The sequence below is a fragment of the Meles meles genome, chromosome 11 (genome assembly GCF_922984935.1).
Source record: "Meles meles chromosome 11, mMelMel3.1 paternal haplotype, whole genome shotgun sequence".
Classification (NCBI taxonomy): Eukaryota; Metazoa; Chordata; class Mammalia; order Carnivora; family Mustelidae; genus Meles; species Meles meles.
In genome coordinates, this window is record NC_060076.1 from 54507210 (window position 1) to 54532551 (window position 25342).

General features: G+C 40.9%; 2 protein-coding genes across 2 annotated transcripts in view; one reads left to right on the plus strand and one right to left on the minus strand.

Annotated features, from left to right (window-relative positions):
* FREM1 (FRAS1 related extracellular matrix 1) overlaps positions 1–25342 on the plus strand; it is a 144684-nt gene that overhangs the window by 95392 nt on the left and 23950 nt on the right. The window contains exons 24-27 of the mRNA XM_046021702.1: positions 5056–5470; positions 12096–12297; positions 13432–13576; positions 23727–23856. Coding sequence (XP_045877658.1) covers positions 5056–5470; positions 12096–12297; positions 13432–13576; positions 23727–23856 — 892 coding nt within the window. The remainder of the gene's footprint in view (positions 1–5055; positions 5471–12095; positions 12298–13431; positions 13577–23726; positions 23857–25342) is intronic.
* Positions 21686–22208, minus strand: LOC123952472 (fatty acid-binding protein 5-like). Its single transcript, XM_046021703.1, has one exon. It carries the CDS (start codon positions 22200–22202, stop codon positions 21798–21800), a length of 405 nt encoding a protein of 134 aa, XP_045877659.1. The 5' UTR covers positions 22203–22208; the 3' UTR covers positions 21686–21797.

Genomic DNA, 25342 nt, shown 5'->3' on the forward strand with positions numbered 1-25342 from the left:
AGTTTTTAGTAGTAAACATTTTCAGCTTTTCTAGTTAAAAGATTTTCTCTTAAATACATGTGTTTAAGTACAAGAGTGAGTTGATCTAAAGCAAAATAGTAACAAGAGTATAGGTGGTAGAAGAATACGGCAAAAATCATGAAGATGTTCTTTGAACCTAGGAAACGGGTCAAAAGACACTGATTTAGTCCAATCCCTTCATTTACACAGAGGAAAGCTAGTATTGCTGTGATGCGTCAGGCAGTGTACTAGACTTTTTTGTCGATCATTTTCCGTAAGGCCTATGCCACTACCTTGGGAGAGATGATTTGGTCCCATTTTATGCATGAGAAAACCAAGATTCCAAGAAGCATAGAAAGTCATCTACACTGATGTCACTGAGTATCAACCGAACTGTGGAGAAGATCTCATTTTTAAGAGACTTTTTTCTGTTGTACCAAAAATTCATGGAGAAAATGCACCTGTGGGAAGAAACCTCAATGTGTCATTCTGATGTCTGGCCAGCAGTCTGACATATTTATAATGGAGGAGCCTAACATCTGCCCCAGACCCTTGTTTTAATCTTGTCATTTCACTCCCCCAGTCGTGGGCTGCTGTGTTGTTTGTCAGGTGGAGCTAACCCAGAGCTGAGAGTCAGTCTTAATGAACGAGTGTGTGATTGTGGTGCTTTTAAAAATTAAATAGATGCAACCAATCTAATCACCTAAATTTATGTCGCTTGCTGTTAAATCTGGCAAGGAATTTGGCTGGGTAGGAGAGATAAATTCTGTGGCAGAGAATTTTTTCCCCCTTCTCTTTTAAATGTAAGATATGGCAGCATTAATTAAACGGGGGAGCTTAATGGTCAGATTTTACCTTCTGCAAAAATATTTTGTGAATCATAAATTTCTCCTGCATTGTTTGGTGCTGCTGGCCTGGAAGAAGGATTTGGCAGCACATTCGAGGACAGATGACACCAAGTGATTAGCAAGCTGACTTCAGCTGCTGGCAGCCGGAGACTAAAAGAACATGCTAATGTCCTCCATTTTGACATGCTGGCTGGACTTTTTTTTTTTTTTTCCTGAGGAACTGGCTCTATTTATGATTCCATTTTTATCTTTTAAATGCCATGACAGATGGCAGATTCTTCAGCCAACTCTCTTGCCAGGAAATGCAGAAAGCCTGAATGCACCACCGTAATGGTGAAATCAGACCAGGCAGGCACCCCAGACGAATCTGAGAGCCATTCCCCAAATTTCATGAGGACAGTGGTCAATCCTGGTGGTGTCTCTTTTCAGGGAGGCTTATTGAGGGAAATGAAACAAAAATGGATCCACAGAAGAAGGTGCTCCCTTGATACCACCAGCTTCTTAACCTTGGAATGGACGCCATTTTCGCAATGGCACTATTGTTTCAAAACTTGAAAATAGATCTGGAAGGTGTCTTCAGGGGCGGCGGGGGAGAGCATTTGGAGGATCATCTGGTCACCCTTGGCGGACGGGAACAACACTGACCTTGGTGCCCTTGTTCTGCTAGGCTTGTTTTGACTGGGAAGCCAACCATGACCGTTCACCCTGTCTCCCTCTGATAATATGCCTATGACTAGTTTGGATTGTTACTCGTGAAAGTGGAAGGAGGTGTTTGATCTGGCCACGTTTAGAAATTTCATCCTTTTCGCCACTGGCTTATTAGCTTTCGGTCAGCACAGACAGCTGCCTCGCTGTCCCAGCTGGGAACACTGGCCTCAGTAAACATATTTCTTACTCTTATATGGTCCCTGGCTTCCCTTGCCCTCAGTCCCATCTGTCTGATGGCAGGCTGCCTATTTCCGACGTGGTCAGATCCCCATCATCAGGCAGGGAGGAGTCTGAGACGGACAGCCTGAATCCGAAGACAGCTTCCGTGTCCTCGCGCAGGTCATGCGTTGGTAGATAATTACGGCTGTCCTGAGGCTGAGCTTCGAGGTGTTTTCAGAACTCAGTCTCCATTGGGGAAAGTCAGAATGCACCCCCGTGACTCACTCAAGCCCCCTTGACACTCCTAACTCCTGAACCCCATCTCGGCCCTCCTTTCCCCTTTCTTCTCTACCCACATTTCACATGCTTTTAATGGGGTACACATTCTTTAATTTCTCTGATTAATACTAATGCTAAAAATGCATGTCCTTTGGCTTAAATTTGTGCTAAACTATGAACAGGTGATTTAAAACTTTCCACAATAGCACATTTTGAGATAGGGATCTGATAGGGAGTAGAGAGCCACTTTATTTGAAATGGGAGGCGTGAAGCATGTTTCTGGAGGGGTGAAGTGGAGAAAAGAGAAATTGAGAAAGAAGAAATTGAGAAAAAGAAAAGAGAAACTGAGGTATGCCTCGTCTCCTTTTTTTTTCTTTCTTTTTTTTTTTTTTTACTTCAGGTTAGATGATAGGCTCCAGCGAAGGAGACCTGAAAAAGTAACAGGAAAACAACGGAATGAAAGCATAATTCCATGAAAAGCTCTCCCTAAGAAATCATTATTTTCTTTTTTCTTTAGATCATGATTTTCATCTTAAAAATGCATATCACTTGACATTTGAAACTGCCAAAGGGACTAATAAGTACAAAGATGAAGAACACACAGATATTTTTCTGGGTGTGTTTCCTTTTACTTTTTCAAAAATAACTAATTTTGTAAACACTCATGATCCGCAGTGAAATCGTCCTATTTGTTTAGAACAGATTAGTAAATGTTTAGTTTTACAAAAGAACAACTGATTGTTTTGTTTTAAGGAAACTGTGATTTTGCTCAGTGTATAATTCTAAAGTTAGAATCTTTATCCAGACTGTAAAAATAATGCTGTGGAGAGAAAAAAAGAAAAACAGGTTAAATTCTTTTCAAGTCAAGGTGTGTGAAATGTCAAAAATTTGCTTTATTTGTAAAATTTCACTTAGTTCACTTAGCAAAAAGGAATATATTGGTTTTTCTTTGCATCACATTGTATTTTCCTTGTAGGCAGTCTTATCAACTAGATAATTAGAAAGCTCAAAAATTTTAGCTTAGCCTTCAAAGTAAAATCTGTGCTCCGCCAAACTCCTGTTCCTTTCCTGTCTGTCCAGCTGCTCCCTTCTCTGAGCCCTCTGCCTCAGGCAGGTTGTTCGACTGTTTATGCTCATACAACCTGGTTTCAGGTTGTCTCCTGTTCAGAAGCAAAGCAATCAACACTTTAACCCTGAAGGACAAGACACATTTTACAAAGAATAAAGAACTTATTAGTCAAATTTGTCAGAGTAGCAAAATAAATATAAACCTCATATCTTCTCTAGTTAAAAAGAAAAAGAACATCCAAAGAAAATTCTTAAGTAATTTCAGGTTATGGGGCACCTGGGTGGCTCAGTGGGTTAAAGCCTCTGCCTTCGGCTCAGGTCATGATCCCAGGGTCCGGGGATCGAGCCCCGCATCGGGCTCTCTGCTCAGCAGCGAGCCTGCTTACTCCTCTCTCTCTGCCTGCCTCTCTACCTACTTGTGATCTCTCTCTGTCAAATAAATAAATAAAATCTTTAAAAAAAAAAAGTAATTTCAGTTTATATTCTACTAAAACATTTTTTTTTACATCTGTGGAATGTAAGAGTATCTCCATGAGTATTTCTAGCAACCACAATACATGGAGAAAACTAACAGATACAACTCCAGGATTATTTCAAAGTACACCTCTTTGGTCTATGGTGAATTTGTCAACTCCACTGAGAGCAGTGATTGGCTAACTTCTTGGAGTTTCCAGTCTCTCAGTTGCCCTTCAAGTGAAATATACACATGGACACGTTCTAAAGTTCATTTCGATTGGTTTTCGTATTGACCTTGGCAGCGGTGGATGGACTGTGATTTAGTGATCAATGAAATCAAAACCACATTATGGTATCACAAATCCAGGGGCATGTGAGAGATTTTGTGTGCCTTGAGTTGATATCGTTTGAGCTTTCTCTCTAGCATTCTGCGGTGGTGCTCAGGTACCACAAGTCTGTCTTTGTGGTTTGTTAAGCTGGCCTGTATTAAAAACCCTTTAAGAGCAGGAGGTGTGGGATCCGGAATCCTGGTTCCATTCCCAGCTTTGTCTCCTACCTGCCTTATGATCTCCCACTACATCTGTACCTTTCTGATATAATTTTTTTTCTTTAAATTAGGTAAGTAATCCTTGTCTGGTGTAACTCCCATATATATTGTAAGGAGCAAATATAGAAGCACTAGAAAATTTGAGGGATTAGAGCATCATAGGATGTTTTAAAGTTAGATGATCCTTTGCAATCATCTAGTCTAATCTTTTACTTTCTAAAAGGGTGAAAATGAGGCTCAGGGAGGGGAGATGAGTTAGGCAGGATTATATGGCTGAGTAATATGATTTGCTCTTAAGAAATTTACCACAAAGGGATGCCTGGGTTGCTCAGTCAGTTAAGCATCTGCCTTCGGCTCAGGTCATGATCTCAGGGTTCTGGGATCGAACCCCACATCAGGCTCCCTGCTCAGCGGGAAGCCTGCTTCTCCCTCTCTCGCTCCCCCTGCTTGGGCTCTCTCTCTCTTTCTCTGACAAATAAATAAATAAAATCTAGGAAAAAATAATAAATTTACCACAAAAATACAGGAATAAAATGAAATTGCTAAAATTAGTCACTGGGCTGGCCCCCAATTATGTCTTAAAAGCTTACCTCATTAAATGCCTACAAAGAAAATACATTTGCAAAATTATAAACACATAAAATGAATGTACTCTTCCAACTCATGCAAGGGATCTACTAGTATGTGAAATTCTTGGTTGGGGCAAGGAATTCTACTCAATGTTGACGAGCCTGTGAAATACCACTGGCAGAATGAGGCTGTTCTATCACATGAGTCTGCTGCCAGCATTGTTGAGAAAACAGTTTCGGGTGTAGAATGTTGTAGGTAATTTGTGTGTTATCTCATTACTGGTTTAAAGGATACCCTTGGGCTTTCATTTGAGTCCCAGCACAACATGTCTTTTAGTAAAAGGTGTGTATTATTATCATTTCATTCCAGTAGATTCCACAAGATTCCATGCTGAAGGCTGCCCTTGCCTCTCTTTGTCAGATTCATCATCAGCAATGGCCTGCAGACCAAACACGAGGTGTTTGAGATCATACTGGAGACTGTGGATAGAGCCTTACCTGTGGTGACCAGGAACAGGGGGCTGAGACTGGCTCAAGGGGCCACGGGCCTGCTCTCCCCTGACCTCCTCCAGCTGACCGACCCTGACACTCCAGCAGAGAACCTCACCTTCGTGTTGGCCCGGCTCCCACAGCATGGCCAACTTTACCTGCGGGGGACAGTGCTGCTTCAACATAACTTCACTCAGCGGGATGTGGACAGCAGGGATGTGGCCTACAGGCACCTGGGAGGGGACTCCCGGGCTGACTGCTTTACCTTTGTGGCCACGGATAGGACGAACCAAGGCTTTGTGGTGGAGGGAAGAGTGGGCCAAGAACCTGTTTCATTCATCATCCAGGCAAGTATGATGAGCCCATTGGTCATTGCCACAGATGTAGAGAAAACAACTTTCCTCCATTCCTTCCTTCTTCCTTTTTTTTTTTTTTTTTAAGACTTTATTTGTCAGAGAGAGAGCACAAGCAGGAGTAGCAGGCAGAGAGAGAAGCAGACTCCCTGCTGAGCAGAGAGCCCGATGCGGGACTCAATCCCAGGACTTTCAGATCATGACCTGAGCCTAAGGCAGACACTTAACCAACTGAGCCACCCAGGCATCCCAACCTTCCTTCTCTTAATCAAGGGAAGGGTGGGTCTACAGCATGCCAGTCATATTAATATGGACATATTAATGCAAAGCTTATTCATATGGACAAGACAGTTGCAAGAGTCCATGACAAGACCGAAAGAAACAGAAAACATGGGCTTTGGAGTCAGACTTGACTAGGCTGGAATTTATTGACTAGGTTTGTCATTTATTAGCTGTATGACCTTAAGGGAGTCCTTTAACTCTTCTGATTCAACCTTTCCTCCTTTGAAAACCATGCCTTACAGCATTGTGGTGAGAATAAAATCAAATCAAATTAGATATGGCAGGCACTAGTATATTGCCTGAAATATAGTATTCAATATCTTGTAACTACTGTTGTAATATCTAAGTGTTCTATTATGACGATACCTATTGGTTCACATCATCTGGTGGCTTTTTAATGGTTTTCCATTGAATGTGTGAAAACGTACAAGGCAGCATCAATATTACACATAAAATAATGATGGGAAAACAATTGTAGCAGCTACAAGTGTTGGAGCATTAGCTGTGGGTCAGACCCACTTCACGTAAAGCTCATTTCCTTCTCAGGAAGAGGGGAGTTTTACTATCCGCATTTAATAGGTGTTCAGGAGTTCACAAGCTCAATAATGTGATCAAAACCATATAAAGACCCATGGTCTTTCTGATCCCCAGTTCTGTGCCCTTCCTCTGGCACTGCTCTGCCACAGGTATGTTGACTATTAGGATGATTTGGGGAGGGCATAATGTGTTTTTCCTTTTTTAATCAAAACACATCACCCTTGATTCCACTTTCCTTGGATGTAGTTTATCCTGTTCTACACACTTCTACCAACCATAGAAGAGATAAATCTACATGTCACAGTACCTTCTGATTATGCGAAATAATCATAATTTTCCCTTGCTCTTTAGTCTCTGTATTGGTCAGCAGTTTTCAGGGGGACAGCACAAATGGGATGTATATAGGGAAAGAGAAAGGAAAAAAAAAAAAGAGATTTATTTTCAGGAATCAGCTCACCATTGTCAAGTCTGACATGTCCAAAATCTGCAAGGCAGGCAAGCAGGATGGAAATTCCAGTAGGAACTGATGTTGCAAGTCTTGATCTCAAAGGCAGTTGGGAGACAAAATTGCTTCCTATCTAGGGGATTTTGCTCTTAATCAGTCTTTTGCTCAGTCTTTGCTCTTAATCAGTCTTCGACTGATTGGACGAGGCCCACCCACACTTTGCAGGGTAATCTACATTACTCAAAGTCAGCTGACTGAAATGTGAAAAGCACAACTAAAAAATACCTTCACAGCAACATCTAGTCTGCTGTTTGACTAAACAATGAACATTCTAGCCAGCAAAGTTGACACATAAAATGAACTATCACAGTCTCTATCTAAGGTGGCATAGAGTGGATGCAGGATGAGTCTTTGGCTCTAGAAAGGTCTGGAAAAATGTCATAAAATTATGATGCACTGGGAGAAGAGACAAGGTACTGATGTCATCAGTACGAAAGAAGTAATGTTGTAAAATTGTTTTTAATTATATGTCTTAATTGCTATTTGTCTCATCCCACTCTTCAACCTATTAATATATTTTTTCCTGACTCCTGACTGCCCACTCTAGGTAGAGAAATGTAACTGTACTGTCCAACCAATAATACTTTTCTTGGTCTACTATGCAGCAAATTTATAGGAATTACACATTCTAAATACAGGCAAGAAAGTTCCTTCCTACCCTGCAGAGTAGAGAAGGAAAAGGGAGTAGAATTTAGAAGAAGTATCAGAACTTAAATCAGTTCTGTTCCAACACCAACACTCATCTTACAGAGCATAGTTATTGTAACAGAATGATCTCTTGGTAGTTGCAGAATTTAGTGATTGGAGAATGTTGGATATATGTTGTGAAAGTTCTTTTTAACCCAAAGCACAAGGTATTTTTTTGTCATAAAATAAATTATTTTTTAAAAGATTTTATTTATTTATTTGACAGAGAGAGAGATATCAAGTAGGCAGAGAGGCAGGCAGAGAAGGGAGGGCAGAAGCAGGCTCCCCACTGAGCAGAGAGCCCGATGTGGGGCTCGATCCCAGGACCCTGAGACCATGACCTGAGCCGAAGGCAGAGGCTTAACCCACCGAGCCACCCAGGCACCCCATAAAATAAAATTATTGTAGGCAGGGACAGCATCAAACTTTCTCCCATAATTCCCCCAAATTTTCTGGTCTTTCAGAGCAGAGAGGTCAGGCAGTTTAGGAATCAAGTGACAGATGCCCCTCAATATCTTGCTTTCAAGAGCTTCTTTGGTGAGACAATATAATGTCTACCACTGAGTCATGAGTTGGTCCAAATAAATCTCTCAAGTGTGGGTGTATTACTCTTTTGGTCCCATCCTGAGTGGAACCAAAGGCAAAGCCGCCAGACTTCTCAAGTATAAAACACAGCTGCATTTCGCGGAAACATGCACAACCTGACACCCGTGTTGTAGGAAATCATGGCTGTGTGACCAGGACACCGCAGTCTTGCTTCAGCGAGTCCTGTACTCCTCTAAATGGGGATGGAGCTGGGGTAAGGGAGGAAGGACCGGCGTCACCGCCCTCTATGGTTTACCTGTGTCTGAGATCAGTGTCAGTGAACCCGGCACAAGTTCTCAAAGGATGTCGCCTTCTTTTCTTAAAAAAAAAAAAAAAAAATGGCTTGGACTCCGATATTTTGAAATGCTTCTGACTTACTAAGCCAGAAGACCTGCTTTTGAAGAAGTTTAAGGATTAGGGGCAAGTGTGACTGAAGACATAACAGGAGGCCGTGTAACCAGAGTTTTTACTTTTTTAAATATTTTTAAAAATATATTTTACATATGTTAAATATTTTAATATATAATATATTAAATATATAATAAAACTTAAATATAAAATACATTTATATAACATTTATATATTTATATAAAAATTTAAATACATATAATATATATTTTTAAAATATTTTTAAAACAAATCATAACAGGCATTTATTCCTTTCTCTCTCTCTTTTTTTTTAAAGATTTTATTTGGGGCGCCAGGATGGCTCAGTCGATTAAGCGTCTGCCTTCGGCTCAGGTCATGATCCCAGCGTCCTGGAATTGAGCCCCTCGTCAGGCTTCCTGCTCAGCGGGAAGCCTGCTTCTCCCTCTCCAGCTCTCGGGGCCAAGTTGTCTCTCTCGCTATCTCTCTCTTTCATAAATAAAATCTTTAAAAAAAGATTTAAAAAAATAAATAAAGTCTTTTTAAAAAGATTTTATTTATTTATTTGAAAGAGAATAAGAGAGAGAGCAAGAGAGGGGCAAGGGGTGGAGGGAGAAGCAGATTCCCAGCGGAGCAGGGAGCTGGATGCTGAACTCGATTCCGGGACTCCGGCATCCTGACCTGAGCTGAAGGCAGTTGCTCAAGCAACTGAGCCATCCGGGGGCTCCGCATTTATTCCTTTTGTAACACTTTTATTTTTAAGGAATATGCAACATAAACCCACTCCTGCACTCAGCTGGTTATAACACTGAGGGTGTCTTTCCTGGCTCCGAGTATTTTTATTTTACTCACCTGCCATTCGCCATCCCTCCTACTGGCCTCCTGGCCATCATGAGTAAAGCGGCTTCTCCCACAAAAGGCCATGATAACTACATGACTCCCCGCCTCCCAGCCAGCTCTGAGGTTGTCATGCACACTTTTTAGGAGAGGAGAATGACTGTAACTTTTGAAAATTGTTGTTGCTTTCTTTATTTGTAAAATAATTGTTTATTGTAAAAAATCCATAAGCTACAGAAAGGGATAAGAAAAAAATCCTTTGCAGTCATACTCAAAGATAACTACTTTTGGGGCACCTGGGTGGCTCAGTCAGTTGAACATGTACTTTTGGCTCTGGTCACGATCCCCAGGGACCAGGGATGGAGCCCTGAGTCAGGCTCCCTGCTCAGCAGAGTCTGCTTCTCTTTCTCCCTCTGCCCCTCCCCCTGCTCGCGCTCTCTCTCCCTGTCTCTCTCTCAAATAAACAAAATTTGAAAAAACAAAAAACAAAACAAAGATAACTACTTTTGGTGACTTCCTTTCATTCTTTTATTCTGTGCAATTAAAAAAGTAGGAGGGTATGATATGTACTATCAAGCATATTGCCTGTTTCTACCCTTCATTGTGTTATGAAAATTTCCTAATGTCATTAGATCTTTTTTGAAAACATAATTTTTAAAAGCTGAATAAGACTCACTGTCAGGTAGAGATGGTTTGTAAATCCCCTGTTGGACTCATAGTTTTATGGATTTGTTTTGTTAATTGCTTTTATAAATTATATTTAGTGAACATATATATGTATAGATGTGTATGTGTGAATATGTGTGTATATTTTATATATATGCATATATATGTGTGTATATATATATATAATCTCCACACACATTTTGTGTACACATCTAATTATTTCTGCAGGACATACTCAAAAAAGTGAAAGTTTTGATCAGAGTATATGTACTTTTGTTTTATATATATATATGCCAAATTTCTCTCCAGAAAATTTTCACTAATTTGAACCCCTACCAGCAAAAGATAAAAATGCCTCCTCTTCCAAACAGTTACCAACATGGTGTATGATTATTCTTGTAAGTGAAAAAAGAACCTTGCCAACCTGAGAGGGAAAAATATATTTGATTATTAGAAAATTCCATATAGAAATACATAATGAAACCTCATATCTCCTCCACCCAATGCAACCAAACAGGTTTATGTCAGTGCTCCCAGAATTTTGTCTATGTCTGTATGAACATACAGATGAACAAAAACGGTACTGTAGTCATCTCTGCCACAGCTTACTGTTTTGTTTTGTTTTTGTTTTCGTTTTTTTTTAAACATTTTATTAAAGATTTTTATTTTGTTTTATTTATTTGACAGAGAGAGAGATCACAAGTAGGCAGAGAGGCAGGCAGAGAGAGAGAGAGGGAAGCAGGCTCCCTGCTGAGCAGAGAGCCCGACTCGGGGCTCGATCCCAGGACCCTGAGATCATGACCTGAACCGAAGGCAGCGGCTTAATCCACTGAGCCACCCAGGCGCCCCTTGTTTTCGTTTTTTTACCAGTTCACATTCAGTTGTGGAAATTATTTATTTTCAGTTCCTCCTACCTCGGTTTTTAAAATAGCTGAATAATAGTTTATTATATCATCCTCTACCAGACTATACGAGTCTTATCATGGCACTTACTCTTTACTTAGCTAGGGTGAACCAAGATTTGCAACAGTATCATTTGGGGATTAATGAAGTTAAGACCTGAATGGATGGGAATAAGAGGAATAGGCACCATGGTCCCGTACCAGTTGTCCAGTATGAGTGGCCAGCTGTGCTTATCATTCAAACCTGCTCCTTCCCTAACTTCCGACAGTCATTTGCAAGATGGACTGAGATTCCTACCACACCTGAATGAGGCCCTTTGAGGGATCTGAGCCTTTGTGCCTTTCGCGCTCATGAGTGATTGCCCATCCACTCAGTATCTTCGCAAATTGAGTCTACTCGCTTAGTTACGTGATTCTCATCCTCAGTGAAATAAATACACAAATGCCTCTAAATAATCCTTTCATTATTTTTCTTACCAAAGCATTTTGGGCATTTTTTGTTTGTTTTGTTTTTAAGAAAGAGAGAGAGAGAGTGCATGAGTGGGAAGGGAGGGACAGAGAGGGGAGAGGAAGAATCTCAAGCAGGCTCCATGCTCAGCGTGGAGCCAACTCAGACCTCGATCTCACAACTCTGAGATCAAGAGTTGGACACTTACCTGACTGAGCCACCCACGTACCCCAATGTTTCTGTTTTTTATTCAACATTTATACCATTTGAGCAAAGATGTGCCCCCAAAATATTCAATTCATTCGTGATGCACATCCTTATGTAAATGTTCATAAGCTTATTTCTTATCACCAAATACCGGGAAAATGGAAGAATCCTCCCCGGGAGCTAATGTTAGGTTTTCAATACAGTTCTTGAGTCCATTTTAATGTATTCATTCAACAAATACTCCCTGAGCTGCTCTTATGGTTCAGGTGCTGTGCCAGGTGCAGGGAATAAAGGGAAGGGTAGGGGTGAAGATGTGATGTGTGCCATCAGAGAGCTTGTGTCCTAATAGGAGAGTTAGACAACAGACAATTAACAAGCTGTGTCAAAGTTTACAATGGAAAGTTAGCTTCTGTTCCAGGCATTATGATATTTACTGAGGATACTGTGAATGAGCCAGCCTATAGCAGAAATGAATAAATGAGGAAGATAAGGAATCGGAAATTTGGGCTAGATTATCACTGTTAACCATTTAGACCCTATGTTCCTTGGAGATGAGAAACCTTTGTATAAGACTGTACATCATTATTGACTATCCAGGTTGACCAGCTGGACAAAATAGCCCCCTACATCGCACACTTGCATTCCCCTTCTCAAGTGGGGCTCCTGAAAAATGGATGTTATGGGATTTACCTCACTTCCCATGTGTTGAAGGCATCAGACCCTGACACGGATGACGATCTGATCATCTTTAAGATTTTACGAGGCCCCCAGCATGGACATCTGGAGAACACAACAACAGGTACTTGCCTTCCTTAATCCTTGTAATTGCTCATCTTAAAATACCCCATAGCTGGCAAGGCTAGAGAGTAATTTAATTAAGTGTAGGCCCATTTGGTAAACACTCCCCAGGGCTTACTGATAGAGGCAGTTTATAAATCAATATTGGTGCTAAAGAGGGTTTGAGGCTGAGCAATCCTAAATTCATCTCAAGTGGAAGAATCAAGTACTGATGTGCAGCTGTTTATTATTTTTTTAAAGATTTTATTTATTTATTTGACAGAGAAATCGCAAATAGGCACAGAGGCAAACAGAGAGAGAGGTGGGAAGCAGGCTCCCTGCTGAGCAGAGAGCACGATGTGGGGCTCTATCCCAAGACCCTGAGATCATGACCTGAGCTGAAGGCAGAGGCTTAACTCACTGGAGCCACCCAGGCACTCCTGGTAGACTTTTTAAAAAAGATTTTATGTATTTGTCAGAGAGAGAGAGCACAAGCATGGGGGAGCAGCAGGCAGAGAGAGGAGCAGGCTCCCCACTGAGCAAGGAGCCCGATGTGGGACTTGCTCCCAGGACCCCAGGAGCATGACCTGAACTGAAGGCAGACACTTAACTGCTTGAGCCACCCAGGCATCACGCAGCTGTTTATTATTTACAATTCTTTTTAACAGCCAGATGGTAATATAGTCAGAGGAACACACAGTGTCAGGACCAATTTCATATTTGTGACTAATTTTTTTTTTTCTAGCAGGAATTCTAAATGATGTCAGTTCATTAAACAAAAAAACAAAAAATGGGAGGGTATAATGGTTTCTCTGGATTGCATATTATTTCGGCTTTATGAAGACAATGATCAAAATATGTCACTAAAAAGGATGGCACAGAATTAGAGATTTTATTACTGGATCTTCCTACTCTCCCTCTATTTTTATATTTTCTTTAAGGCACAATATTTCTGAGCCAAAGTAAATTTTAAAGCCTAATTTAAGCTTATTGCATATGACTTTTAAGATACTTGCAATAATGTTAATTTCTTTAAAAATATCTACTTTGGCTGTTTTTAAAGCTCTGCTTAAAATAAAATTGCCATATAATTTATCAGCTTTTATTTAATATTTTGCTTGATTTCCCATGAAATTCATTCATTTCTTTCTTATAGGTGAATTTATCCATGAGAAATTTATCCAAAAGGACTTAAACAGTAAGACCATTCTTTACATCATAAGCCCGTCTTTGGAAGTGCATTCAGATATCATGGAATTTCAAATCATGGACCCCACGGGGAACTCTGCCGCTCCTCAAATGTAAATTATTTTGCTTCTTCAGCGGTCCTATACATAGTAATGTCCAGAATATATCTGATTATGAATGTGAAATAGTCATTTTAAAACAAAACCCAAGGATAAATTGGTAGGCCATTTTAGAAGCCTGTCGAATTTATTTTGGAGAAAGAATTTTCTTTCTACTGGGAGATAATGGGAAAGCCAGTAGCCTTATATGCTTTAGGAATATTAAAAAGTTAAGGTAGGGAGTGTTGGATCATTCATATTACTCATGTAAATACATGTGCTTTCGCACATAGAGCAGTTTCTGTCTTGATAATTCACTCACACCCACGACTGAGCTTGCAGGCTCATGGACAAATCATGCAGCAAGAGGTCACTCTAGGACTGCGTTAGTAACCCATCTTTGAAAATACCTACAGCAGGAAGAATGGGGTAATCAGGAGAGGCCCGCAATACATCTCTTCCCTCCAAAGAAACCAAAACCCCTCCCAAATGATGACTTTTGATTGCTTCTGTAAGTTAAACTGATCACAGGTAAGATGAAGGCAGCATAAAGGGAAATACTGGGTAACAGAAATTGTATGAAATGTACAAGGGTATTAGATCCTCACGATGAACAAGATGAACAGACCATCCTAATATTTCGGACTGTTCTAAATTCTCTTGAATGCAGGGCTTGAATAATTTACCAGTTTTCAAATAATCACAGAAAGTTTCATCAGAGTCCAATTCTCCTTATGCTGTGTTTTTCTTTCGAAATTTGACACACTTTCCAGGGCCCTCATAGAAAAGTTGCTCATTTATCCTAAATTCAGTGTTTGCCGTAACCTCATCAATCTACACATTGTAAGAAAGCACAGCCTCTTTATGGGCCTTTTATGACAGAATATGGACGAAGGAAGACAACAAATTCACATCTGGTCTCCCCATTTTTCCTTTTTCTGACTGAATTGTAGTTCCAACAATTGCCAGCAGAGGTCTCTATAGTCATTGTTAGAAAAATGTATCTTCTGCAAAATTCATTCCCAGAGTCCCACCTCCATTTGCCCTGATAAAGAGTAACACCTGGCCCAGATTCAAAACCTTCACAGATTTTTTATTGAGTGGCTGTTATATGCCGCGTTTGCAGTACTAGATGCTGGGGAAATAGGCATAAATAAGGAAGACCTGGGCTTTGACATTAAAATGTAATCATGAGGTTATAAAACTAAAACGGAAGACCACCACCCATTAAACTGATCTTACGCAAGAGAAATGATTCCTTGGCATTAAAATCTTTATTGAAAATATATTACCTAACTGTACCTTCAGATGGGTGTCTTCCAGTTCTCAAGAAAATGAAAAAAAAAAAAAATCCCGCTCCAAAATCATTAATAAATTGATTACATTTGTTTTTTAATAATTTAACTGAAGAACGGGACTATGGACCAGCCTTGTCCGTGACCTAATGCCGACCGCTGCTCCTTCACGTGGTGAACATAGCATGGCTGACAGGATTTTTTTCCTCCAGCAGCGATGCTAGATTGGTATTGCTTCAACTGCAAACCCTTTTCGTTCCTCATGGTTACAAAGGACATTGCTTCTGAAGACAATTTGTGTTGTTAAATAATTCTCAAATTCATAGGAGAATCCCAGAAGTATTTATAACCTTAACTGAGGCGATTTTAAATAGACTCCTGCTTCTGTGCTACCAATTTTCACGTACGTCGCTAAAGAGATTTCTACATCAGCTGGAAAGGATTGGAACCAGCAAAACAAGAGGATGAAAAATATGCCTGCCAGGGGTTAGCCCAGAAGTCATTTTGATTTGATTCTGACAGACATTGTTTTCTGTAGGGTGGTAGGGGGAAAGAGAAATTACTCAGCACTTACCTTCATGACTTGTGAACGGTATAGTTGTCCCTAACCTCATTTGTAAATAGATTTTTTTGGAACAAGAAGCCCGTTATTCCAGTAAGAAACAATGTTGTGAATAGTTGTCTTTCCAAAACAGCCCACAAGGACCTAGTTACGTGTAAAATATATATTACAGGTATTTACAGGACAATTGTTTTCTGTTCCTTTTTCTTTCTCTTTTATTTAAGATCTTGTTTTTTTGAGTGGGCAAGAGAGAGAGTGAGTGCACAAGCAGGGGGAGGGGCAGAGAGAGAGGGAGAAGCAGGCTCCCTGCTGAGCAGGGAGCTGGTGCAGGACTCCATCCCAGGACCCTGGGATCATGACCTGAGCTGAAGGAAAACGATTAAGCAAGGGAGCCACCCAGGCGCCCTCTACTCTGCTTCACTGATCTTCTTTAATCATCCAGTTGGGTCGATCGATCTTTAATCAACCCAACCAGCAATCAGGTACCATCATAATCTAGAGTTTATACATGAGAAAACCGAAACACGGAGATAGGAGGTGACTCTTCTCGGCTCACATAGCTAATTAGTGAAGGAGCTGGGATTCAGGTCCAGGAAGGGCGGCTCTCGGGTCCACGGTTCTCCTTATCACACTGAAGAACTTCTTGGCCATCTTAACAAGTCAGCTAGACTGGCCTACCAGGAAAGGAGCAACAGACTTACCTCTCTGCTTTTTCTCCAGTCATTGGTCACCCAGGCAGCAGAAACGGAGGAATACATACTCTTCAAGGACTTATGTTTTAGGGTTTTTTTAAAAGTATATTTCAGCTATTACTATTAATGTGTGCTCCATGCCCTCACACTTTTATAGAATTATGGTATAGATAACAAAGGAAAGCCATTGGACTTAGAGTCAAGAACAGGGCTCGTGCTTTGGGTCTGCCCTTGACCTAGGTGATTGCGTAAAGCTTAGTTAACACTTCAGTCAGATGAGGGTGGTACCACGATTTGCTTAGAGAAACAAAGGAGATAAAACATGGGAGAGCATCTTGCACAGTGTAAATCCTTGACAAATGTGACTTGCTGCCGTGATTGCTGGTGTTCACTCACCTGAGTAGGAGACTGACTGTTTGAAGAAGTATCCCAGAGACGTCGGGGGGCCTATCTCTAATTAGAAATCAATTCTGGGATGACTCACAAAGTAAAGAGTCAATACACTTATTAATCAATAAGCTAAATCTTGTGTAATGTTATGTTCTAGGTTGGGTTCGACAGGATTAATAGATTAATAGTCCATTTATTTGGAGGGGTGAAAACTTCCTATAATAAAGCTAAAGGGACCATTGAGTACAATCTGGGCAGAAGGAAGCTCTTTTAAAAACCAAGAGGGACCCACGTTCAGAATCTTGATTGCTAGTAAGTTTTTGCTATGGCAGCATTTCTATAGAATATCAGTTCTGAAGGGTCAATAGATACTCGATTAGACAAGGTGTTAGGAAATCTAGATTTAATCAAGTTGTTGCAGGCGCCTGGGTGGCTCAGTCCTTAAGCACCTCCCTTCAGCTCAGGTCACAATCCCAGGGTCCTAGGATCCAGCCCTGAGTCAGGCTACCTGCTCAGTGGGGAGTCTGCTTCTCCCTTTCAATTTCCCTCTGTGTGCCAGCGAGCTCTCTGTCTCTCTTTCTCTCTTTCAAATAAATGAATCTTTAAAGAAAATAATCAAGTTGTTGCTAGATAGCTAGCTTACATGCTATTTAACCGCATCACTTCCCAGAGTCACGGAGATGCTTGTACGGAGTGGGAATCTGCAACAGGGATATGGTATACAGCGTATCTCAACTCGATTTGACATTAGAACCCCCACCATCCCGCCCCAGACTAGCTCATGGAACAAATTTTTCATGGAATACATTTGGGAGACATTTTATCGTAAATAGAAATTATTCTAGAACACTGAGATGCATGGATTTGCATAAAGACTTAGATTTGGCCAAGTGCCTAAATTTCAGGCACTGTGCTAGGTCCTTTCACATATGTTGTCTAATTTAATCTGCAAAATGCAATCCTCTGAGGGTGATAAGGAATTCAGGCTTAAAGCATTTAAGTAATTGGCCAGAAGTCACGAAATGAAAGAAAGCCAGAGCCGAGCGTGAACCCTGACCTCGTCACCTCCAAGTGAGCGCTCATCTTGGTGACTCAGTCCCCACCATACCAGTCCTCTAGCCCCGCTCCCATCTCAAGACCATCCTCAGAACTCCCAAGCCCAGCTATGCAGGACTCACACTTTTCAACAACCTCTGCAGACCACAGATGCAGACAACTTCTGACCAAGGCAGTTTCTTCTCATGTCTCCTGCATTGACCTCTTTCACGTGGTCACTGCGGGGAAAAGTAAACTTCAGAAAGAAAAGTTGACCCATGCTGAAGTTCATCATCTCGCTGGGTCGCTTTTCCAGCTGCTGCCCCATTCCAAGGACTAATTCTTCTCCTCCCTCTGGTTACCCTTATTCATTCCTGGCTTTGATAGAGAAGGGACAAAAAGAAATCAAACAGTGAAGGAATTCCCAACAGGCTCACCCTGCGATGCTTGAGCAACTTTTATGAAACACCTTGCAGGGGAAAAGGTTGAAACTCAGGGCTAGCTGAAGTTTTCACGTTACCTGCAAGCCAGAAGTTGGAGCATTTGCCTCCCGATAGATTGAAGAAAGCGCAGAGGAAGGGAAGGGAAATGACACTTATTAAGCACCCACTGTGTACAGGTGCTCTATACATATTAATGAATTTTAATTTTCATCTGAGTCTAATTCTCATTTTAAAGCTAATGAAAACTGAGACTTCGAGAGACTGGGTAACTGACCAGAACCCACACTAATAAGTGGTTGCAAGATGTGTCTGACTCCAAAGCACTTGGGTACTCAGTGTTTCAGGTGCTCTCAGTGTGCTTCCTCTTGGCTAAACACTGTTTTCCCATTACCACCAGAGAAAGACAAGAACGGAAAACACAGGTGTTCATAGCATGAGATTATGGAGATTAATAACATCCTTTTTAATTGATAAGTTTTAGAATACTCAGAAAAATATTTTTTAGCCTTTCAATTTTTCTTAAGTCATATGCAACTTGATTATACATGAAGATCTACTTGGAAGAATGATTTAATCACCATTTTAGCTTCTATAAAGCCTTTCACTGAGAAACTCAGAATACTTAATGAGTATTCATTAAGGCTCATTTAAGCCCTTTGAAGTACAGACTCATCATTATTTACACTTTGGGAAGTGAGGAAACTGAGGCACAGAGCAGCTAAGTGCCTTTTTCACACACTCTCACTAACCTAGATTAGTGTCCCAAATCCCAGACTGGGGTTTTATTCCCAAGTCTTTCAGTTAATTGTTTTGTCATAGAAATGACTCAAGTAGCCACAAAATGAAATTGCAGAAAGTATCTATCTATCTATCTATCTATCTATCTATCTATCTATCTATCCGTCTGTATGTGTGTGTTTTGGTGTTGTTTTGGTGTTTGTTTGTCTGTTTTTACAGCAACACTATTGACAATTTGGGCCAGGTGACTCTTTGTCATGGGCTGGGGGTCAGCTGGGGGCAGGCAGGGTGACCTGTGCTTTGCACAATGTTTACAGCCTCCCTGGTCTCTACCCACGAAATGCCACTATCACCCTCCTCCCCGCTGTGACAATCGGGGCTGTCCCTAGACATTGCCAAGTGCTGAGAATCATGCACATACCTTAGAAAATATAATAGTGTGCGCTAAGCCATCATGCTTTATGGTCCACTGCTCTCTTGTCAACGCCATCCTTTCTCGATAGTCTAATAAAGTACAGTCATAGCTAAAGAATCCAGAGTAAGGGCTGGAAAGGACATGTGAGGGTCATCTATTCCAGCATTTTTCAGTTTTGTGAAATACGATGTTAACAGGGCCAGGGAGACGAAAGGTTTCAGTGGTCAGCTTCGCTTGGGAAACAGTGGGTAAACAAGATCCCTTCATTCATTAAACAAGTATCAATTGAGCATCTACTGTTTTCTAACCACTCCCAGGGGACTCGGGAGAGTATCAGTGAACCAAAGAGCCCTGTTTTCTTGGGATCATACTCCATACCTAAATAAACTGAATAGTATGTTCTACATGATACTACCTTGGAAAATGAAAAAGTTGGTCAGGATAAGGGGTATCACAGATGCTGGGCTTTAAGATGGATTGCAATTTTATTTTTTACTTTTCATTTTAAAGCTCTTATTTATTTATTTGACAGAGAGAGAGCACAAGGTCTCAGAGAGAGGGAGGAGGAGGTGAGGTAGACTTGCTGAGCAGGGAGCCCGATGCGGGGCTCAATGCCAGGACCCTGGGATCATGACCTGGGTTGAAGGCAGATGCGTAACTGACTGAGCCATTCAGGGGCACTTGGATTGCAATTTTAAATTGGGTATTTAGATGACTTTCCTTATATTTGTAGCAAAAGTTAGAGAAATGTCAACAAAAATGTTATCCTGAGAATCAACTGACTGTGAAATCTACAGTAAAAGTGTAGTATATCTTATATTATTATTTGTAAATTATATCCTATACATCCTTAAATCCGTATTAAACACACACACCTATACACACACACACACACACACACACACACACACACACACACATCTCTTTCCTCTGGAGAGTACATTGTTAAAATATTTATAATCATATCACTGCTTATATGAATATATAAAATAGAACAAGGCAATATGTAAATTTAAAGTATGTGCTAAAGTTAAACAAAAGACGAGACATTAAATGGAGAACGGAAACAAAGCAAAGCAAGACAGTTTCCTTGTGCTGCTCTTTGAGATCTTTTTTTGTGTGGCAGGGGGACCAGAAACCTCATGACTTCTAATCCAATTTAATCTCCACTGATCCGTCCTATGTCCTCCATTCACAGTAGTGGATGTTGGGAATTCAAATTCAGTTTCCTCATTAAATCAAATTTCCTGTTGTGATAAGAACCCCACAATCACTGACGGAAGTGTTTCTCAACTGAGGATGACCTACCCCTCAGGGACATTTGGAAGTTTCTGGAAGCAGTTTTGATTGGAGGAGCTGATGTGACTGCGTTTAGTGGGCAGAGGCCAGGGATGACGCTAACCATCTTACAATGCACAGGACAGCTCAGCAACAAAGAACCATCTGGTCCCGATGTCAACAGTGTCCAGGTTGAGAAACCATTCCTAAATGACTTGAAATGATCACCATATATGTGTCACGTAAAGTATGCTCATAAACTTCATTTCTGACCCGAGACTGAGTTTTATGCAATGGCAATAGGACAAGGGAGGGATGATTAAAGTGTGAAGATTCGACTCGAGCCTTGTCTGCATGACCTGTACGTATCCACAGCTTTCCAGATTTCTATCATGGGCTCCTGCATCTTGTTGTCTACGTGACAGCCCAGCACACAGCCATGTGACTTCTTGCAAGTGGAATTTCTTCTTTCTTTTAGGTGTTTGCGTATAATATAAGCAACAAGCATCAGCAGTAGAAATATCTCAAATTCAGTACTGCAGAAACCAAACACACTCAAAACATGTGTTGCACCTATCCTAGGGGTGTGCCTGTGCTTTGGGATTGAAATATTTTTCCAGAAAGTATACAGCATGGCTTAATTTTGTGGCTTTGCTGTAGATCTTTATTATTTATAGTGTGGATTTTTAAGAAAAGAAACTAGAACATTGTGTGATGACTACCTTATCCTGTAGCCACTTTGCAGCATTCTAATCATGCATCAGGGAAATGCACGCATTTCTCCGAACACCAAAGCCCTTTATGCTTTGAGGCTGAACCCCACTCTGCATGGTCCCTTTATGGATCTAGATCAGCAATCAAAAGGCATTTAGCTTTAGGCCTTAAAGACACTTGGATCTTCAGAGTGACACTGATGAATTTTTGCTTGTCATGGTTTCCATTAAGAGTGGATGGATGGGTGGATTCTCAGACGACTGGACATTGAAACTCATTTCAACCTTATGGAGACTTAGCTGAAATCCACCCATTTTTATCTATTTCACTCATTCCCACTGCTCTTCTGTCCTTTCTGTTTCATCTTTCTGCCTTTGCCCCGGTCCATCTTGTTGATTTTTTCCCCCGTTCTCACTTAACAGAGTCCTTTAAGAATTCTTTGCCACACATTATTTTTATTGGCATTTTTTTTTAGCACAAACACATTTATTTACTAAACAAAGGGATGATCCTAATTAAATCAACACTTTGAAATAGTTGCATGTAAAATGTTCATGATAAAGATAACTGAACACAGTAATGGAAAAAAAAAAAAAGCAGTATGGAGATTTGCTCATTGAACTGAGCTTGTTCATCCTCACAGCTAATTCCTATCCAAAATGATGATGGAATTTTTACTCTTCTTTTTCATAGACAGTACAGATGACATTGTTCATGACGCATTCCACCACTAATTTCCCATTTTCCAATTTTCTTGTGATTGTGCTTTCCTTCCCATCCCATTCCTGATGTTGAACCAATGTGCCGTCTGTGAAGTTGCAGACCGTCTGAGTTTTTCTGCCATCAGCTGTAGTTTCTTCAAACTTCTCTCCCAGGTTACATGAAAACTGGGTTGTTTTCAAAGTGCTCTTAGTTTTTATGGTGAGGTTTTTGCCATCAGAAGAGATGATACAATCTGGTTTGGCCATTGCACCCACTTTTCGCAGAGCCATTCCCACTCCTACTTCCTTCATGTATTCGTCAAAGCCTTTGCTCTCCACTAAGCGCCATCTTCCTACCAGCTGCTGAATGGTGGCCATGGTGGGTGCGGGTGGGCAGGCCGAGCTAGCAGAGCAGAGCAGGGGCATTGGGAAGCGTGGCTTGCCTTTTATTGGCATTTATAATAGCCTCGTTGCATGTTATCTTGTGACTCTTGAAGCATAGTCATTTGTTTATTTCTTGACTATTCCATGCCAGATTTAAACTCAGTCACATCAAAGACCAATGAGGATCCCGATATTTCTGATGAGAGGATTCTGTTTTCATGTCAAAATGTTACAAAGCCCAGAATGCCAGTAATAACAAATTTCACATGTATCGATTGAATTAAATATGTATGTTTATATAGATTCATGTACCTCTGCCGTAATTCTGGGCTCCCACACTACCTTGCCACCCTGGTCTGTGGTCCTTGGAGAAACAGACAGTGTTATTGAGTTTATCTTGCTGGTGAACTTAAAGTATGTGACTGCAACACGTGACTGGTGCAAAGACATGAAGTGGATATTACGGGATAAATTACTCTTTAATTTGAGTGGTCCCCAGGAAAGCCTGGAGAACCCCGTGAAACCCATACTCTACATGGTCGCATGCAGAATTTCTAGTTGTGGGAGAAAAAAATTATAAAAAATATGCATTCAGAAATCCAGAAGAAAAACCTACATCCAGTTGGAAGATGGAGGATACGATAAGGCAACCACTGAGCGTTTTGCAAATGTAGAATGAAAGGAAAATAAGAGAAACAAAAGTGACGGAAGTGTGTTAAATGATCATTGTGAAGATTGCTTGTGTCCCATATATTGTGTCTCTGATTTTCTCCAGTTTTCTGGCGGGGGGAACCTTCCTTTTTTGGGGGGGTGGAAAACTTCCCCCTATATTATGAGGAGTAAAGTAGAGAGTTTCCATCCAATGTTGAGCTCACTAAATCTACTGTAGGAAAAAGACCACCCCCTATATTTCAGGTTTATTCCGTCGCATTGCTGTATCCAAACCACGTGTCAGTTGGCCTATTTCATATGCACAGAAGGAGGAAGAGATAATGGTTATAAAACCCATGCACATTGTAATTCCAAGACACATCCTGAAAGATAGTTATTTAACTGAACCCAAGTTCAGAGAAGGTCTGTGTCTAGAACACTTCTTGATATACTAGTGAAGGCCAAAAATAAGAAAGAAGATTCCCTATCAATGTCCTTTCCATAAATAAATGTCTCCTTGAACTTCACCACTCCTGGTTCCTTCCCCTTCAGAAGACTCATGTTTGAATTCCCCCGATAGCCTTTTAACCTTAGTTTCTGCTTTTGTAAAACAGAACTCTAATACTTACTCTTCCTAAGTCAAGGCATTGTAAGCATTAGATGAAATTGTTGGTGAAAGTTCTTTTTGGGCTAAAATGTACCAAATAAGCATGAGCAGTTTTTAGCACTGGTGCAGGTGGATGAACCACATCTGTCACAGGATATGAACCAGTGACTCAGTCTCCGACCAAGCAGAGGATCTCTACAGGCATTTACTGTGCATTTTTTAAAAATGGATTTTCCCTTTTCTTTTCCTTTCATGCCCAGTTTGGAACTGAAGTGGTCTCACATCGAATGGTCACAGACTGAATACGAGGTCTGTGAGAATGTGGGCATATTGTCTTTGGAAATTACCAGAAGGGGATATTCCATGGACTCCGCCTTCGTGAGTGTGAAGGTAACAACTCTAAAATGTGAAGTGTCAGGCTAAAACTTGGGCTGCTGGTTGGTGCTTTTCAATTATTTTCTTAAGAAGAAAACCAGAATAACCACGGAAATTTCAAAATTGCAGGATTACCCCATTATTTTAGAGATTCTACACCTAACATTTTCTTGTCCGTCCACCCTTTATTTAGCTTCCTTAGCTCCTAGATAAGGTATTTCAAACCCATTTTTCGTTTTTAAATCTGGTCATTAAGTCTTGAAGTTTGACTTTACAGCAAGATATATCCAACCTAGTGAGCTCGGGCCAAAGTCTGCTTTGGAAAAGAAAGTTTGTATGCAAGACCTTCTATGAGGTCTCCAGAGCAAATTTCAGCCCCCCAGATGGCTTTCTCTTAGTATGGCACCAGGATCACTTCTTGTGGTGTTAGTGAATGAGGAAAATCAAGGACAAACTTATCTCAAGAGTCACCCAAGTTAAAATTAAGAGCGCACATATCAGTCTAGGCCTCTGAGGGGTACCTGGGTGGCTCAGTGGGTTAACCTCTGCCTTTGGCTCTGGTCATGGTCTCAGGGTCCTGGGATCGAGCCCCGCATCAGGCTCTCTGCCCAGCAGGGAGCCTGCTTCCCCCGTCTCACTGCCTATTTGTGATCTCTGTCTGTCAAATAGATAGATAAAATCTTTAAAAAAAAATCCAGGCCTCCGAAATATAAAGAATATTCAGTAATCACTTTTAGATTAGTTGGATTTTTATTCCTTGCCATTGGCTTGGATCATGGAGCACAACTTAATGGCTTCTAGAACTGAAGGATCTTTTTAGGAGTCACTAGCACAGTAACACTTCAAGAGAATGACGGCTTGAAAAGCTTTCCACCAACTAACAATGGTGAATGAGCCTTGGAGACTCCACTCCTCAATCTCATGAACAGGCAGTGATATCAGCTTCTGGAAGAAATGGCCATCTAGGTTCAGTCTCCATTGCAATGATACATTGTATCATTACAATTGATTACATTACATCATTACATCGGTATATCACATTGATACATTACAATGTATCCTTTAAATACATTACAATGATACATTCCAATCACCCTCAGAACCTTGTGCACCCCAATTCTACCATATCCACATTTGGTATTGATCTTTCCAGTGGGTATGGACTCTTTTTCCCAGATCTGTGGGTGCTTTATTGTTTTTGAAACATCAGACAACTTGGTATGCCCTATAATTTCCCAGCAGATCATTTGTGCCAAAAGGTATCTGCCTGAACAGTTTTTAAATAATGCTTTGGTCATCTATAGAAAGCATCATATGCTCAAATCTAGAGTTTGGGGCCACATACCATTCACCTGGCCAGGTAGAAGAACATACGTAGCGTGACAGGGAACCTTTTGTCTACTTCGGCTGCATGCGCACAGCGATCCTGCCTGCTGAGTGTGCAGGCCTTCATCAAACACGGCCCTGAGCCTTCAGAAACAGCTCTGCCCAGAGCACAGAT